The sequence below is a fragment of the Phyllopteryx taeniolatus genome, chromosome 15, assembly GCF_024500385.1.
Source record: "Phyllopteryx taeniolatus isolate TA_2022b chromosome 15, UOR_Ptae_1.2, whole genome shotgun sequence".
Taxonomy (NCBI): Eukaryota; Metazoa; Chordata; class Actinopteri; order Syngnathiformes; family Syngnathidae; genus Phyllopteryx; species Phyllopteryx taeniolatus.
In genome coordinates, this window is record NC_084516.1 from 14,287,976 (window position 1) to 14,307,554 (window position 19,579).

The 19,579-nt window shown below is 41.0% G+C and overlaps 1 protein-coding gene across 2 annotated transcripts in view; it reads right to left on the bottom strand.

Moving 5' to 3' along the window:
- Positions 1 to 1,381: 1,381 nt before the first annotated feature.
- LOC133490258 (trichohyalin-like) overlaps positions 1,382 to 19,579 on the bottom strand; it is an 18,342-nt gene continuing 144 nt past the window's right edge. Inside the window, exons 1-7 of one of the 2 annotated variants that reach the window (XM_061800116.1) lie at positions 19,261 to 19,579; positions 9,468 to 9,675; positions 9,257 to 9,362; positions 6,215 to 8,471; positions 4,239 to 4,970; positions 2,395 to 2,506; positions 1,382 to 2,141 (exon numbers count right to left, since the gene is read on the bottom strand). The exon at positions 19,261 to 19,579 is cut by the window's right edge and continues 144 nt beyond it. In XM_061800116.1, coding sequence (XP_061656100.1) covers positions 1,944 to 2,141; positions 2,395 to 2,506; positions 4,239 to 4,970; positions 6,215 to 8,471; positions 9,257 to 9,362; positions 9,468 to 9,675; positions 19,261 to 19,579 — 3,932 coding nt within the window. In that variant the 3' untranslated portion in view covers positions 1,382 to 1,943. Of the gene's footprint in view, positions 2,142 to 2,394; positions 2,507 to 4,238; positions 4,971 to 6,214; positions 8,472 to 9,256; positions 9,676 to 19,260 lie in introns of both variants that reach the window. The other variant, XM_061800115.1, reaches the window with a different exon arrangement.

A 19,579-nucleotide genomic window follows, 5' to 3' on the forward strand; every position in this document is an offset into this window, starting at 1 on the left:
GATACCCCAGACTCTGCTTCCTCATGGGAAGGCGTGTCGGTGGAATTGAGAAGGTCCTCGAAGTGTTCTCCCCAATGATTCACAATGTCCCGAGTCAAGGTCAGCAGCGCCCCATCCCCACTATACACAGTGTTGATGGTGCACTGCTTATCCCTCCTGAGACGCCGGATGGTGGACCAGAATTTCTTCGAAGCCGTCCGGAAGTCGTTCTCCATGGCCTCACCGAACTCCTCCCACGCCCGGGTTTTTGCCTCAGCGACCACCAAAGCCGCATTCCGCTTGGCCAGCCGGTACCCGTCAGCTGCCTCAGGCGTCCCACAGTCCAAAAAGGCCTGATAAGAATCCTTCTTCAGCTTGACGGAATCCCTCGCCGTTGGTGTCCACCAACGGGTTCGGGGATTGCCGCCATGACAAGCACAAACTACCTTACGGCCACAGCGCCGTGGCCGTAATTGTCTTTATTATATAATTTAACTTTATCAACATTTTTGTCATTTTTTTTGTGGGTGGTTCACATTTGGCAAATCTTTGTAATATGAAAAAATATGACTAAGGAGGAGGTTTAGGGCCACCCTGGAGGAAAAAAAAATACACGATTGAAGTCAATATCGTTATTCTATGGGAATCAATTTCAAAATGAGATGCAATTTTACAAGAATAAAGACGGACATTTTTGAGAAGAGTTGTACTACAGCACTTTCGAGAAATAGTATATTTTCTAGAGAAAAACTGAAATGTTTTCATTTTAGTCGTAATTTAGCAAGGACAGTTATAATGTATATTCTTGAGAAAGTATTTTTTGGAAGGTCATATTTTCAAGTTGTAATATTTCAAGAATAAATACTTTTTTGAGAAAAAAGTTGTAGACTACTTACGAGAAAAAGTTTCTAAATAAAATCTTGCACGTTTTCAATTAGTCAATTTTATAAGTTAATGTTGAGGTCATAAATTTCAATATATATATATTTAAGAAGTTATACATTTTCAAGAAATCATTTTAGAGAACAAAGTTGTATATTTGTGTATTTTTTTTAGCTTAAAGTTGTAATTTTATAATAGCCATATATTTAAGAGACAAAAAAAGTATACTTTTGAGAAAGTATTTAAGATAACATCAATTTTACAATATTTTTTCAAAAAAATTGGAATATATTTGAGATTAGTCATTTTACAAGAAAAAAATGGGGAAAAAATATAATATATTCAAAATTAAAGTCCCAATTTCCTGAGAATCTAGTATATTTTCATGAAAGAAATCGTATTTTTTCAGTGAAATTAATTCCTAAGTATTTTGCCACATCAACATCAGTTTATTATCAGTAGCAGGACTTCAAAGTGTCAACATTAGTGTCTATTGTGGTAAAAGAACCACACGGATTGCTGAAAAGATAAGACTTTATTCTTGTAACAATCCTGGGAATGGAAAACTGTCCTGATTCAATACAATTGTACAATGAATACAAACAAAAGGGAAAGTTAAATTTTACAGTTTGAAAATAGACAAAGCATTGTGCACACACACGAGGATTAGAATGGCAAAAAACGCACACTTAATTTGGCGTTTTTATTTAGTTTCATATATGTTAATACTTGACAACAGTACATTGCAATCAGTGTAGAAATTCTGCCATAAGCCGAGTAAAGTGCTTTTTTGAGCATGTAAACCTTTAACAGTGCAAGATGTGCTTATGTAACAAATTCATAGTTTGAACCACCAAAAAGGAGTTTACAAAAGAGGACAGACAGGAGGCATTTTCTAATTTTTTCTTCTGCTATTAAAATAGTACTTAAGTGGCATCATTTAATCCAATTTAAAATCTTGAAAATAATTGCACTGTTCAATTGTAGCAAAAATAGTAATGGCTTTAATATTTAGAAAAATGCATATCTGGACTCATTTAATTATCTTTGAGGTGCAGAAGAGTTAAACATGCAAAATCCACCTAGACGACTTTTTTCATAGACATAAGAATGTTTGGTTGTTCCTCCATGATGCGCACTAGTAAGTTGTCAATATACTGCTCCAGCTCTGCTATCTTTTTCTCCTTGTTCTGCATCTGCTTCTCTTGCTTTACCACCAAAGAGATGAGTTCTTCCCGGGTGAGCATCGAGTACGGCCCCTTCTCCTGATTGACTTTTACCTGCAATGGCGCACCAATGAAACAAACTTTATTTTTGCTCTGAGAGAGTCTCATAGACTTCAATAACACCACAAAAAGTCGTAGTTTTCGTAGTAACTAAAGTATGTACTCAGCCTTTAAATCCCCCCCGAAAAACAAAAGATTTGGACCAGAGTGTGACAACTGGATATTACCTATGCTATAATTGATTATCCTTTGTCTATTGAGACATTGTGAAAAAAATATCACTCCTCCAGTATGAAATCCAACATACCTTTGTGTTCTCCTCAACTTTACCAGCAATTCTCACCGACTTCTCTTTTTCTACTTGGATCTCCGTGACAGGAGGCTGTTCCTGAGCACTGAGCGGTTTCACAGGCTGAAGTCTGCAATGACCAAATAACAATAATAAGACAAAGGATTCATTTAACATGTATAAAAAATAAAAACAATTTAATGGAGGTCAGGGGACCTTAACAGCTGAGAGGATTTTACGCTTCCTTTACACATAAGCACAACATATTACCATCTGATTGATATTTGCCAGTGACAGAATAGTCTGAACATCTTCACTGAAACCTGGTGTGACATTACACTGTCTGTCTCAAATATACTTTATACACCAAAAATGGCAGCACAGCAGAGGATGGGTAGTGCATCTGCCTCCCAGTTACAATGTCCTGGGTTTCCATCTCAGCTCTGTGTGGATGACAAAGACCTAATGCAGAGGCATTGCATCCACTTGGGATGTGGGTGGGTTTCAACACCCACACAATTCCCAGGCAAAGGTTTCAACACCTACACTATGTCACACCTGCAAGGGAAACACCCTTTTTGTAAAATGACGACTAATTTTGAAAATGTGAGACTTCTCGAAATGATCCGACTTTTCTTTGAATGCACAAGTCCAACGGTTCAAATGTTTCAGTATTTTCTGCACAACTCTCTAACAACAAGGAGCTGAAAGGCAAACAACAGGCGAATGAGCCACAAGTCCACCAATACATTTCCAAGGACATACACTTCGGTGTCGTCTTGTTCTCATGAAGTCAAAAGGTGAACAGCATGATAAAGAGGAACGTTTAGTCCATTTGGTCCATTCGTATATCAAACACCTGTTGGGAATTTTGCCGTTCAGCACCTTGCGTTCATCTTTGTCTTGGAGAACAAAGTTGTGCAAAAGTACTGAAACATTGAACATGTCCATTCCAAAGTGTGCATTGGAGGTTCATCCTCATTTTACCTGGAAGCCCAAAATTCTTCACTTTTTGAGAGTTGCAAAAATGACAAAGATAAAATGGGGTCAACTCATTATGGAACCCTATCAAAAGTTTGGGAACCGATGCTGTAAAATAGGGCTGGGAATAGTATGGCTCAGAAGCCCCATAGTATTTTTTCCATTCATTTCGCTTTTTTTTTTTTTTTCCTCTCCATAAAACTAGGTAACTAAAATGAGTACTTATTTGCATTTATTTATTCAAATTGGTTTATTGATTTATTGTAAATGGAAAAAAAAATATTAAATTTGTTTATTACAAATGGAAACAAAACAACTTATCACAAAATAAAAATTTTTATTACCTAACTGATAAATTGATTTGTTGTAAATAAAATTTAAAAAAACTAAAATACTGTAAACAACTTTTGCCATTACATTTTTATTAACTGGTTAATTTACTGCCAATATTAATATTTAAATTAAATAAGTGCACAATTAATAAAATTCAATGAACTATAAATACAATTTAAATGATTTATTTTCAATTAAAAAAATACTATTTTAAATGCACATTTTAACTTTTTTCTTGTGCTCTAAAGCAGTGCACATAAAGCAATGAACACATTATTTTACTCTGCATTGCTACTTTAACATCTTGCTGATTTGGAGAAATATTGAACTGCTTTAACGTTTCATTGTTGGCCCCCGAAGCTTTTCTGAGCAGATCGGGGAGGGAACATGATGAAAATCACCTGACAACCCACACCACAAGATAATTAGGATAATCTTTCAGAGACATCAGATATTCGGGTCTTGTTGACCTCGACCGGAAGGGGGGATATCAGGTTCAAATTAGGCCTGATTATCGGTATGTATGGACCCAGCTGAAGCCATCTCACCTGCGCAAAGGTGCTGGAGGCGCTTCCTTCTTTCCACCTGCATCCTGCCCATGCTGCAGCATCCGAGTATTGGCCTTTTTTGGTGGACTCTCCTCATGTGACAAAGCCTGAATGGCCTTGGGTGTTTGGGTTTTAGACTCACCACCAGGTAAAGTACGAGCAGGGTCAGTGCTTTGCGTATTTAGTGTGCTTGATGTAGCAGCAGTCTTAGCGGGAGCGGCAGGTGCGCGAGCAACCTTAGCGGATTTGACTTTGCTTTGAGAAGTGGCGTCTGGTTCCGGGGTTTTTGACACAGGTGGGGGCCATGACGCTGAACTGTGATTATCAGAGGATGCTTCATCTTGTGCAGCAAGCTCGTTCCCATCATCATCACCTTCAAATGGATTCAAGCTGTAAACAACTGGGACGGCATTGGATTCAGCGCTAGGTATCGATGGTGCGGGACGTTTAGTGTGTTTGGATGCACCACTCTTTTGTGCGTCAGTGGGAGATCTGCTCCGAGGAGGGATGGTCTGTACCGTGCGCTGAGGCGAAACACTGGCAGTTTTTACCACCTCCTCCTTAAGCTGCTTGGTCATCGGTGCCGGACGTAGGGAAGGTTTATCACATCCATCCGTTCGGGTCCTTCCTGGAGGCTGAGGTGCTGGTCGCTTCTCACGCTGACTAACCGGATTGCTCTTTTCATCTGTGGGAACACTGCTGGTTCCCACCGAGCGCTCAGGCGGGTGGCAACTGCGAAGGAGAAAAGCAGAGTACAGAAATAACATGGTAAATTTCAAGAGAATCCGTAGGCAAACCCACAATACGATAACTGACAAGCTTGTAAAAGGAGTTAAAAATAGAGGACATCCAATTGGCAACAACAACAACAAAAAAACCTAGGTATACTACATTGGTCTTTTCATCAGCTACGTACAAATACAAGGTGTTTAAAAACTGCTTTCACAGTTCAAATACAAAATGGTATATGTCCAAATTGTCTCACCCAATGTTACCTCTCCTAGCTGCCTCATCCCTACACCCCTTCCACAGGTCAGCTGACCAGCTGCTCCCGGAGGTACCAAAGTCCAAGCGGAAGCCTTAGAGGTGATAGAGCCTTTTCTATTACTGGTCCAAAACTATGGAACGACCTCCCGCTGCACATTAGATAAACACCCTCACTATCTACTTTAAAAAAAAAAAACCTTAAAACACATTTTATTTCTTTGTTGTTTTTGTTTTGTTGTTTCTGGATTGTATTGTTTAATTTTATATTTTCTATGTACAGCATGTACAGCACTGTTTCAGCTGTGGTTGGTTTTAGAGTGCTCTTTAAATGAAAGTTTATTTGCATACCATTGGGGGAGTGTATATTATATTTTAAAATTAAGATTCAAACGTTCTAATTACTCAGCCATTGTTCTGGTGCGTCAGCGAAAGAGAGCAGTTGGCTATTAGCTCAATTAGTTCGTCACAGTCTGCCCGTTGAGTCTGTGGCCGTTAGTTGTGGCCATTGCAGCTAGTGTATGAATGTGCTAATCACATGTTTATTTTGTTACCGTTTGTTTTATAAAAGAGATTGAAAGTGCACCGACGGCTGAGTCTCTGACTACTGGGCATTAGTTAACATCGATTCATCGTGTTGGTGATTGTAGATGGTCTTTTGTGATATGTCTGCAAAGTTGATTGATTTATTTTTTTAGATTTTGCTCACTTATTTTATTATTTTTTAAAAATCAAATTATTTGAGTTTATCACTTAATCGTTGCAACGATAGATTTTATTTCCTATCGATAGTTTCCAGAAAGTTTGTAGAAGTGTTGCTGTACCCCAAAAGGTATGAGAATGAGAGAAGTGCATTCTGGGAGTATGATTTGTTGACGTACAATAAAAGGAAAGGGGATATTTAGATTAGGACGACAATGGTGGGACTCATCCCTCCATTGGACTTTTCACAACATGCGACATGTTGAATGTGTCGTTGTGGAAAAACTGACCTTTTCGAGATGGTTGGCTGTGAAGTGCCGTCTTTTGACCCAGAAGGTGAGTTGGGAATGTCGTCCGCAAAGGGATTATTAGACAAGTCTTCAATAAACGGATGAAAGGAATTTACTTGTGTATTCCCAAGAGCTTTTTCGCTTTCACTATGTTTTTCCTCCTTTTCATCTTTCTGACATGCTTCATCTCTCCTCTTTTCCTCTTCCTCATCCTTCCGTCTCCTTTCTCGCTCCTCCTCTTCTTTAGCTCTCATCCTCAGCTCTTGCTCCTCCTGTCGCTTTTCTTCCTCCTCCAAATTCTTTTGCTCTTCTTCCCTCTTTACAGCTTCAATCCTTCGGTGTTCCTCTTCGGAAGGTTTTCCTTTTTCCTCTTCCTTCTTTTCTCTTCTCCGTTGCCCCTCAAGCTCTTCCTCATTCCTCCTTTTTGCTTCTTCAGCTTTCTCCTCCAGCTTTCTCTCCTCTTCCTCCTGTCTCCTCTTCTCTTCTGCTAACTGTTCCTCTTGTCTTCTCCTCTCCTCTTCCTTTCTAGTTCTCTCCTCTTCCTCCAGTCTCTGCTGATCCTCTGCTAATCGTTCCTGCTCTTGTCTTTTCACTCGCTCCTCTTCCACCTTTCTAGCTTTCTCTTCATTTCTTCTCTTCTCTTCAAGTTGCCGCTGTTCCTCAGCTAATCGTTCCTGCTCTTGTCTTCTAACTTGCTCCTCTTCCTCTTTTCTCCTCTTCTCTTCCACTTTTCTCGCTTTCTCTTCATTCCTTCTCTTCTCTTCAAGTTGCCGCTGTTCCTCAGCCAATCGTTCCCGCTCTTGTCTTATAACTTGCTCCTCTTCCTCTTTTCTCATCTTTTCCTCTTCCAATTTTCTAGCTTTCTCTTCATTCCTTCTCCTCTCAAGTTGCCGCTGTTCCTCAGCCAATCGTTCCCGCTCTTGTCTTATAACTTGCTCCTCTTCCTCTTTTCTCATCTTTTCCTCTTCCAATTTTCTAGCTCTCTCTTCATTCCTTCTCTTCTCTTCAAGTTGCCGCTGTTCCTCAGCCAATCGTTCCTGCTCTTGTCTTCTAACTTGCTCCTCTTCCTCTTTTCTCATCTTCTCCTCTTCCACTTTTCTAGCTTTCTCTTCATTCCTTCTCCTCTCAAGTTGCCGCTGTTCCTCAGTTAACCGCTCCTGCTCTTGTCTTCTAACGTGCTCCTCTTCCTCTTTTCTAGCTCTCTCTTCATTCCTTCTCTTCTCTTCAAGTCTCCGCTGTTCCTCAGCTAATTGTTCCTGCTCTTGTCTTCTCACTTGCTCCTCTTCCTCTTTTCTCCTCTTCTCCTCTTCCACCTGTCTAGCTTTCTCTTCAAGTCTCAACTGTTCCTCTGCTAATCGCTCCTGCTCTTGTCTTCTCACACACTCGTCCTCCCTTTTTATTTTCTCTTGCATGGCCTTCTCCGCCTTCCTCCTCATCCTCTCTTCCTTTTTTGCCTCCTCTTCATTCCTTCGCTGTTCCTCTGCTAAACGCTCCTGCTCTTGTCTTCTCACTTGCTCCTCCTCCTTCTTTCTCACATTCTCTTCATTCCTTCTCCTCTCTTCTTCCTCCCGTCTCATCTTTTCTTCTAATCTTGCCAGTTCTTGTCTTCTCATCTCTACTTCCCATCTCTTCTCCTCCGCTAATCGTTCCTGCTCTTCTTGTTTCCTCATCCTCTCCTCTTCTTCCTCCTTTCTCTTTTCCTCTGCTAATTTCTCCTCCTCCTCTTGTCTTCTGATACTCTCTTCTTCCTCCTGTTTCCTTTTTTCCATTGTTAATCTTACCAGTTCTTGTCTTCTTGCTTCTTGTCTCGTAATCCTCTCCTCTTCCTCCTTTTGGACCTTCTCTTCATCCCTTTCCCTCTCTTCTTCCTCTCGTCTCCTCTGCTCAATCTTCCCTCCAACCTCAGCCAACCCATCAAGCTCTTTTGTCCTCTCCATCTCCTTGGCATACAAATCCTTGCTTCTTTCTTCCTCCTTCTCCTCTTCTTCCTCCTCCTCCCACGGTGTGTATTGCCTTATCGAGGGAAGTGAGTCAACTGGTGGCGGGGAGCTTTCTGGAACATCCTCCATAGATCCGTGTCCCGAGCTAGCCAGACTGAAGTTGGAGCCGATGCGTGCGGTGCGAGGCGGAGGTTCCTCACAGTAAACGTGACTCCCGTTAATGCACAGGTTGCTCTTCTCCATAGAAGTATGTTTCTGAAAAGATGACTCCTTGCTGTCAGAGCGTTTGTGTTTCATGAATTTGAACTTCTTCTTGCCTATAAAAAGAGTAAGTGGAAAATTTGACTAGGATACCAACTAGAGTGGCATTCAGAAGGTCAGTGATTGCCAACCAGGGTGGCGTGCCATAAAATCATCAGGAGCGCCGTGGGAAATACCATTTCACTTAATTTGCAAGAAATTATTTTTTTTTATTTCAAATACTGTACATCTTTTTAATCTATGCCAGCAACAGATGGTGACATGCATAATTAAATGCTCTTCCAACAAATCAGTGTATCCACTTGTTTCCATTCATACAACAAAATAAGTAATGGATTCCTGATAGTATCGACTTTGTGATCAACTAAACAGCCCCAGACGTCACGCTGAGTAATTCAATTTGTGAGTAACTTGAGATCATCATTATTTCAGTATTCCCACTTTTTGTGAGATTGAAAAAAATGGGTGCCTTGGCTTAGTAAAGGGTGGGAAACACTGCAATAGCTCACACACCTCCACCAAGGCTAAACAGTTAATTTCCAGGGTGTCCCCCCACAGGAGAATCCAAAATGGGATAGTCTCTTAATTTTATCCTCAGTGGAAGTTCCTTCCCGTTTCATTGTTTTCAGTTTTGAGTCACAATGGAATGCTACCCCCTCCCCCAGAATCAAATATGGTACGGTCCTCTACGAAACAGGAAGTAGCATGGACTGATAAAACAAGTTTCTTTTTCACTCCAAATTCACCCTTAACACAAAGTTTCGTCACAGCTTAAACAAACCATCTCCTTGGTTTTACTGTAAAATGAGGTCAAAGTATCAATTGAAATTAGTTCACTGACCTTCAGCGGTATCTACGTTGAGACCAGAAGACAGGCTGCCGCTCAGTGAGGAGTTCTTGGCAGGCAGAATGGACATGGACTGTGACATGTTCCTCTCCAGGTTGGACTTGTGAGAAAACAAAGACTTGATTTTAGGTTTCTTCTTATCCTTTTTGCCTACAGCTGCCTTGCCATCCTCCCCCTCCTCTTCTTCCTCACTGTCTGTAAGAACCTGCATGAATGATGGCGCCGCCACATCCGGTTCTTTTTTCTTGCCCCGAACTTTGTCCTTGAGCTTGCCCAGGCGGGACCGAGTCTTGCCGACGGCGGAGAGGTCAAACATGCTGGCCGTCATGTTGTTCCTCATGAACTGAATGTCCACCAGCACCTCGCCTCGGTCTTTGTCCGCCTTGCCGCTTTTGTCCAGTAACTTGAACCACCTGTGCACAACAGCCACGTGTGTTAAAAGTGCATTGGGCCAAAAACCCTGAAGGGCTCAATAAGACAGAAGTAGTCGATTACAAGTTAAAGAGGGTATGTAGATGACGTCTGAATTTGGGGACGAGTGTTAAAATTAAATGTACAAAGCAATGTTACTCTCAAATAAAATGACTTAAGTAGCAAACTTATTCAAATGATGTCACAAAATTAAGCTTGAAGGTCCTGAATTATTCTGACAATTATTAGTAAAATTGCATTTATGGCTATGACCGCAGAGCTGCCAAGATATAGAAATTCACTTCCAGAACAATGTCTAAATTTCCAGATTTTTAAAATGATGTAAAAAACATTACCGCGGGACAGGTTTCGCAGTATATTACGTAATAGGTTGAAAATAATTCTGCATACTTTTCAATTGCGCAACAATCATTACAGTTGTAATTGTTAATATATTATGCTTCATTATCAATATTTGTTAGTTGAATGCATATTTTAGGGTTTGGCTCTGAGGTGGCAACAATGCACTTAAACATGCCCAGTCTGCCGGAAATCAAGAAGACGACACATAGAGGAAACGTGACTTCATATGTAACGAGCGCCATGCGGTGATTTGAAAATAAAGCGAACAAAAAAGGGAATACAAGACTGATTCTTGAGAATGCCACAATGCGGAAACCCCACTGTCCAGAACAGTTTACTCAGACAGTGACGGCCGACCCACTGTCAAACTATTTGCGTAATTGGCAATCACTCACACAGTGGAGCTAGCTAGGAGCTGCTAATGCAAACAAACCCTGTGAACGCTTGCCATCTTAAAAAGAATCATCATCATCTTTTATTGTCAGGAACATGCATGCAAGCACACAAAATTTGTTCTCTGCATTTAACCCATCACAGTGAACACATACACATGTTAGTGGAAAATGTTGATGTTAGTTTACAATTAGCATCAGTTAACAATGTTAGTGTTAGCCATCTCGTCCATGAAAGGCAAACTACTACCTTGTTATCTTCCTGCCCAGTTACCGGAGCGAACAAAAACAAACGCTTCAACTGCCACCACAATTGTTCCGCGGTGTTATTTTGTTTACAGGAGCGGCACAGAGTCTTAGATCTCTTTACCGTGATACATATACCTGTATCACACTCGATAACGTGCTTAATCGTGAGGTGATTGTATACAGATATGCCCGTCTTCATCGTAACCTTTTTTTTGTTTGTTTTGTTTTAAAATACACATTTCGCAGACTGCGGTTGTTACCAAATGATAGACGTGCCCTTTTTTGGGGACTATTTAAGGCTCGCTAGCATCTTCTCCTTCATGTTGGCGGAAGTCTCGCGATGTAGCAAAACCTATAGAAAATAAAATCGATGATCCTTAGAGCATTAATAAAATATTGATTGAAATCGAGCTTCCCAATGCATCGCCCAGCATTTAAAAAAAAAAAAAAAGCTCTATATGTTTAACAAACATCAATTAATCTACATACACCTGTTCAAATGACAGGTTCTTATATACAAAAATTACACCAAGATCGTTTTAAAACTCTTCCATTATAAATTAACCTATAACCTGTACAACTTAATTGAAAAGAAAATTAAAATATTTTAGAGGGGGGAAGGTGGCACGGTGAGGGACCGGTTAGCACATCTGCCTCACAGTTCTGAGGGCCAGGGTTCAAATCCCGGCCCCGCCTGTGTGGAGTTTGCATGTTCTTCCCGTGCCTGCGTGGGGTTTCCTTCCACATCCCAAAAACATGCATGGTAGGTTAATTGAAGACTCTAAATTGGCCGTAGGTGTGAATGTGAATGGTTGTTTGTTGTTGCCTACAATTGGCTGGCGACCAGTTCGGGTGTAACCCTCCTCTCGTCCGAAGATAGCTGGGATAGGCTCCGGCACGCCCGTGACCCTTGTGAGGATAAGCGGTACAGAAGATGGATGGATAGAGAGGGGAAGTAAAAATAAACAACTAAGCTGGTAGCACAAGTGCACACACCCTCATAAATGAAAATGTGGCTGTTTTCAGAATTAAATTACATTCAAATCCGTGTTCAATTGGAGTCAGCACACACCTGCCAGCATTAAGTCCTTATGACTGACCCCAAATCACTTTCAGATGTTCAAGTAGGCATTCCCTGACATTTTTGTGGCCATATCTTATAACAAGCAATGGTCTGCAAAGAGCTTCCGCAGCATCAGAGAGATCCCATTCCTCAAGGTATTAGAAGAAGGATACAAAAGATGACACAAAGCAGTGTGGTGAGTTCAGAATCACCTTTGGTGAAGGGTCGTCAGTGCGTCTTCCAGTGGACAAAATTAGCCACAATAGTTACTTTTATTGAAAAATAGCAGTGAATGTGTTCACTATCCTCACGGTCCTCATGGACAACCTGGTGGGCCACTTCTGGCGTGCGGGCCATACATTTGACATGGCTGGTTTAAGGCGTTCTAAAAAAGGGTACAAATATTGTGCCAAACAAGGTTTTTACCTCACAGTTTCTTTGTGGAAACTATGATCCTGCTACTAGCAAGTGGAAAGTGACTTCATAGGAAAGTTTTCAGAAACTAAATAAAAGTATGGAGAGTCTGAATGAATGCTTTTATTGTTAAGATTGAATTTATGGATCTGTGTCCTGTACTCGTTAACCAAACCAACAAAAATCAAGCGACAGGAAAGCTATTTGCTCTATCCTATAACAGGGGGGGGGGGGGGGGGGGGAGTGTGATATGACAACAGTAAGACGGTTCTGAAGGGTATCAGGGGGTGGGGGAGTGGGCAGTCATGAAATAACTCAGACGCAGCATAAAAAAAATGCTTATCAAGCATAAATCTGAGGTCAGCACTGAACAACCGACTGCAACTGAAATCTGAATTCCTGGGGAAATGAGGAAGGCGCTGTGTGCGCGCCTATGCAGGGGTCTCTCTGGTATTTCGGTGCTGCGGGCCATCAGGCCAGTATGGCGCATGAAAAGTAATCTTGAAAACTAACAGATGTGGCTCAAATATGCAAGTGTTAATGTCACAACGCATCATGTTAACCACACTGAGATGTAATCTATTCTTAAACAACCTAATCGCTAGGGTGCGGCAATCACTATGGTTTGGGGCAGTCAGTTTGTTCACTTAAATAAAATATATTGCGGACAAGCGAGAAATCTACGCCGCAATTGAATGAGTCAGTCACAAGCGGAGAAACACGCTCAAGCAGCGACAACAACAACTGAGGAGAACGATGGTCTCCAGTGTTGATTTTTAGGCATGTAGGTGTTGCTAAGGAGACACATTTTAACAAAGAGGAGACTTGAGGACAGTGTGAAAATGGAATACTGCAGCAAACTGGAGACTGTGGAGTAACATTCAAACTGTATTTTAAGGCTTACAATGATGCAAGGATGACCAATCCACCAAACTAATGAGCAACAACAGTAAACTGAACTGTAACTGAAAGCAGTAGTTCACATATGGACACAGGCTGACTAGGTACTAATAGTAGTACCTCATACCTCCTTTTGCCAATGGAAAGGAGTCAATGGTGTCATTGGAGCCATTAAGATGCAGTCTAAAAGAAATTGCAGTGGCTGCTGGGAGCAATATGAACAGACCATAAATTGGTACCACTGAGTAGCTTTCTTTGTCACATGCCCTAGCGTCGCCTCGGGCATCATTGTAAAGAAAGCCTTACTCGGCATTGGCATGAGACAGAACCGCCCGCGCAAAACAGAGTGATTTCACCCAGGGTGTGACGAGACGTTATCAAGTGTTCTGTAATTAGTTATTCATTTCCTGTCTTTTGTCAATAGCGAAGATCTCTGCCTTCCCTTTCGGCTCCTGAGCCAGTGCTGTCAACATAAACGTGTGCTTTCACAAATGGGTCTGCTACACGGAGGCAACCAATCAGAGGAAAGGAGGCGGTCTTAACCAAATACGGACGAAGCGGATACAAAACTGGGTCAAACAGAAGTACCTGTAAGAAGGGTCTTTTCTGGACACACTTATGACAAAACCAAGGAGTTTTTTTTTTTTTTTTTTTAAATGAAACCGCCACTTAATACTAACTCCATGTTAGAGAGTCACTCCATTGAGGTCGAAATAACCAAAATGCGGGACCTTTAAAATAAGAGAAGCAAGCGACACAATTGCAACACAAGGGAAGTTACAAAAAAGTCAAGGAAGTCTTCACTTAATGCCTGGGTGACAATGATGGCTTCAAACTGACTAATGTGACACTTGTGTGCAAAGTGGAGGCCCAGCGCATGACTCAACCTTGTCAACAAGCGTTCTCCTTTTTGTGCACACACACATCCTTCCATGTGCAGAGTGTACTAAAGATAAGACAATGACTGCTCTGACAGAGACCTCGCTTATCACGACACACAGCTGTGTGAGCGGGAGAAGAGCCGGCTCAGCAATGATAAGTGTCCATGCAGCACAAGTGGACGGAGCTTATCAGAGCAGGGCATCGGGGTGTCCAGAAAAGGCTTTGGACATCAGAGACCGGGTGGAGCTGGAAAGAACATTTTGGTTCTCAAAGCTTGGGACGACTGATACCGTATGTTCTTCTTCAGACTAATAATGTGCATTATAACACAACCTAAACAACTTGTTTTAGCCACAGGATGCTTAGACTTAGAAGAGTGGTTCTCAAAGTTTTTACATCAAGTACCACCTAAAAAGAATACTCTCTCTCCAAGAACCACCATCATGGCCAACATTAAATTACAACAGAGTAGGCCTAGAACAGATTTTTATTCCGAAAAAAGTACATTTATTATTGCCAACCGCTGTAACATTATGCAGTTTGAACATTAACATTGCACTAAAATTGGAAAAACAAATGTACGATAATCATTCAATTAAAATGTATTACATGTAAAACAAACAGATCTTAAAGACTAAATGCAAACGTGTTGAACATAATTTAAATACAACTGAACTGTACTTAAGGAGTGATTCAGTGTGGTATGCATACCACTTCTTTGAGAATTACTGCCTTTGAAAACAACCTATGCAAATCTTAATGTTCTTGTGGTATAATGCATTTTAGCCTCACTATGCTCCAGTGATTGAATGTAAGGATTGTGGGGCAGCACCGTAGCCTAATGGTTAGCACGTCTGCTTAACTATAGCCACGCTGTTTAGCTATGTCAACATTTGAAAATCATTTTCCTGGCTGTGCAAGGCCCATGTGGTTTGTCAGTGGTCAACTGCGAAAGAAAAAGACCTCTGCCAAGGCTGGAGCATTGTTCACCTATAGAAAAACAGTATGTTATTCTTTTCCCTCAGAACAAACTGTACTCAGATCAATCTCAGCAAAACTAATAACGTTGTCTCATCAAATCTGACCACAATATAGGATTAGGCATTTGAACATGTTTAATTGAAATAATTTATTGAGAAAACAAATAAATCTGGATTAAATTTGTTTTGCGATTACGTTTCTGAACCCTCTACCACACAGTGTGAAAAATCAGATTTACAGATTATATAGGAGTTACTTGTGAGGATGATTTATATTCAAATGGAAAATAAGATTGATACATAATTAAAAATAAAAAAATTGGCAGGGTACAAATAAATAAAATAATTGGCAGGAAGTTGCACACAATCGAAAACATAACCTAATGATAGAGGTAATAAAACTGATATACAGGTAGTAGTCCCAGTCCAATTGCTTCACTGTCAAAGTCCAGCTTGGAGTTGCATTGCTTCATTGATCAAGTAAACCAAGTTAAAAGAGGCTCTAAGCAGATATCCCTGTTTGATTTCTAAATACAACCCCAATTCCAATGAAGTTTGGACGTTGTGTTAAACAAATAAAAACAGAATAAAATGATTTGCAAATCATGTTCAACCTATCTTTAATTGAATACACTACAAAGACAAGATATAAACTGATTAAACTTTGTTTTTAGCAAATAATCATTAACTTAGAATTTTATGCCTGCAACACTTTCCAAAAAAGTTGGGTGAGGTGGCAAAAAAGACTGAGAAAGTTGAGGAATGCTCATCAAACACCTGTTTGGAACATCCCACAGGTGAACAGGCTAATTGGGAACAGGTGGGTGCCATGATTGGGTATAAAAAGGAGTTTCCCTGAATTGCTCAGTCATTCACAAGCAAAGATGGGGCGAGGTTCACCTCTTTGCGAACATGTGGGTGAGAAAATAGTCGAACAGTTTAGGGACAATGGTCCTCAACGTACAATTGCAAGGAATTTAGGTATTTCATCATCTATGGTCCATAATATCAGAGTTCAGAGAATCTGGAGAAATCACTGCATGTAAGTGGCAAGGCCAAAAACCAACATTGAATGCCCGTGACCTTCGATCCCTCAGGCGGCACTGCATCAAAAACCGACATCAATGTGTAAAGGATATCACCACATGGCCTCAGAAACACTTCAGAAAACCAATGTCAGTAAATACAGGCCAGCGCTACATCCATAAGTGCAACTTGAAACTCTACTATGCAAAGCAAAAGCCATTTATCAACAACACCCAGAAACGCCGCCGGCTTCTCTGGGCCCGGAGCTCATCTAAGATGGACCGATGCAAAGTGGAAAAGTGTTCTGTGGTCCGACGAGTACACATTTCAAATTGTTTTTGGAAATTGTGGACGTCGTGTCCTCTGGGCCAAAGAGGAAAAGAACCATCTGGACTGTTATGGACGCAAAGTTCAAAAGCCAGCATCTGTGATTGTATAGGGCTGTGTTAGTGCCAATGGCATGGGTAACTTACACATCTGTGAAGGCACCATTAATGCTGAAAGGTACAGGACAGGTTTTGGAGAAACATATGCTGCCATCCAAGCAACGTCTTTTTCATGGATGCCCCTGCTTATTTCAGCAAGACAATGCCAAACCCCATTCTGCACGTTACAACACAATAGTCCACAATAACCGTTCAATTTTGAAGTTGAGCCTCCTAACGTGATTTTACATCGTATAAGCTATAACGCCCTCTGTATGTTTGATTAATTTTGGCGCATCTATTTGACACACCCACAGCGTCTGAGATCTGACCCGTATTATTCGAGTTTTGAAACCCGATTTTATATACTTAGCATTTTATTTTTAATTCATTCAAATTTGCTAGTCTTATTAACAATTCTGTGGTTTGTCAAATTTGCATGACATTTTTTGGGCCTGCTTAGTGCCAGACAAAACTGCCAATTATTATACGCTTCTTTATAATCGTGTTGGATTATAACAAGCTTTAACAGCAGCGAGGAGTGCTGTTTTTGACCAAGAACAACCTTGTGTGCCAGCCACTGTTTATTTTTCACTGATAAAGCAGCCAGGAATGTGAGGCCACAGACTGATATAAAATCTCACAGGCAAGGTGCGTTCACTACACTTCCAAGCAAATCACCAAATGACAAAGAATTTAAATAAGACTATAGCGAATGACCAGGAATTACCACAATACACGAAGGTGGTGTAAATGCACACGAGTGTTCAAGCCGAGTAGTAAGAAGGTGAGGAAGAAGGGAGGCTGGTATGCAGGCAGTCACATGGTGGGAGAATAAACTACTTACAAACAGCTTAGCAAAACAACACTTTCCATGGTTCACTCCAATAGTACGCAGCATACAAGTGACAAGATGATTGCCATTTTAACACATACAAGTAAAATTTGATCATTCTCTCATAACCAATTTAATGGCTACTTGCTTGAATGAGTCATGAAGGGATACTTGGAAACAAGTTCAGCAAAGGAATAAATAAATCATTTGACTCATCTTTACAATCAGGAGTAATAAGCATCTTGGAACATGTCATTCAAGGGAGGGGACAAAGGCAAAAATTGACTTTTTAATGTATTTTATGCAAATATTTGGGTCTCTGGAGTTCCTGCCCTCCATTAAATGTGAAATTGGGTGAGTGGAGGATAATGGGGCAGCCAGTTGGCGGATGAAATCAGGCTTTTTTGAGGGGGTCTTCCTTCCTGTGTCATGCAAAACAATTGTTGGTCACCCTCTACTGCAGAGTGTACAAATGAAAGAAATGTGCCCCAATAAGGAGTAAAAATCTGTTGGATTTTTGCTTGTTGAGGCAGTTCACAAAAAAAAAAAAAAATTGGAGTGATTGGATTGGTGGGCACTCAACCATTGGTATACAAGCAATTTGGTTGCAAACAACACTATGACACTTTTTCACGGTTTTATTTTCAGCAGTTAGAGCACTCACTTTGCACACAACGCTACATACAGTTTAGAATTTTAACAGCTTGTTTACTGCAATTGAAATATCTACGAATATAAAGGGGGCAGCACATCTGCCTCACAGTTCCAAGGTTCGGGGTTCGGATGTCAGCTCTGGCCTTCCTGTGTGGAGTTTGCATGTTCCTTCAGTGCTTCCATCCACATTCCAAAAGCATATTGCCCATATAGGTGCGAATGTGAATGGTTGTTTGTCTATACAGTATGTGCGCTGTGAATGCTGGCAACCAGTCCTGGGTGTACCCCGCCTCTCGTCCAAAGTCAGCTGGGATAGAGTCCAGTTCACCAGTGACTAATGATATGGAGTATGGAAATTGGATGGATGGGTGAATATATATATTTTTTCATATAAAAAAAATTGCATATGAAAAGATATGCAGGATAGGCCAAGAGCTAACACCACATAACTGTCTGACAAAGTCAGCTAGCGTAATGCTAACACACAATGTAAAGCGCTGTAGATGGGCTAACAAAACTAGCATAGATGTTGCACTGTGATAACCCTTTAAGAAACTGCTATTTGAACACAAACATTGCAGCAACATCAGTTGACTAGACTGGTAATATAAGAGTACTAAAAAGATTATTTATCCTTGGTGAAAACAACTAATATTACTCGAGCTTACTGAGCAGTTGTGCGTTCTGCGTATTTTTGTGTGTGTGCTTTATACCGTCCCCTGGTGGCCAAGGTGTGCACACCAGAAAGAGCAGCACGATGAATGCATGCAATCACAATGCACAAACTGTTAAATCATTATTCTATTGTTATTGCTGTATTTCTTTTTAATCAAGTACAATACTTTATGAAAATGTTATATAAGACGTTAAAATTCTGTTGTTCGTGCAGTGTTTTATGTGGGGCTTGAACGTATTCATGGCATTTCCTTTCATTGAGATACTCAATGTTGTGAGTTTCTGCCAGAATGAAACAAACTCTTAAGGCACCACTGTAAAATAAGAGATTGAATCAAAATATATTTTAAAAACTAGGAATATGTCAGTTAACGCTCAGTTGTAGTATAATAATACTTGTAACGATTAATTAGGAAGATTAAATGTCTATTAATGTTTGGAAAAATATTTTTTTAAACTGAAAACAATACCTTTGATGTTTTTCCCCCCCATGTTGATTATGTCTATTGCTTAAAAAAAAAAAGGGCTTATTTTACAATTTACAAAACGTGTCATGTTAATAAACAAGAAGTATCACACAAACATCCTATGAAGCGTGAGGATATGTTGGGTTCATGTATAAGAGCCAGTTATTTACACATATTTCTTCTTCAAAGTGGACCGCACGATACCTGGTGCTTTTCTCCATGAAAGCACATTGGCAGAAGTTCCTGTGCGTCGTGTACTTACTCGGTCTTGTTGCGGCTCCTGTCCGGACTGAGCAGCAACAGGTCGACGACGGCCTGACCCAGCAGCTTGTCCGGACCCACCAGGGCTCGGTGCAGGACGTGGACGTGCAGCGTGCCCCGGTCCCCTCCCGCGCCGTGCTGCGGCAGCTCGAAGGCGGCTTCCTCCTTCCAGACGGGCGCCACGCTCTTCTCCACCACGGAGGTCTGGTACTTGTCTTTGCCCAGTTGCATGAGCGCGTAGGCGTCGTTGGTGCCGCCTTTGCCCTTCACCCTAAGGCCCCGGGCTTGGAGCACGGTCACCTGGACGCCGGTGGGACACC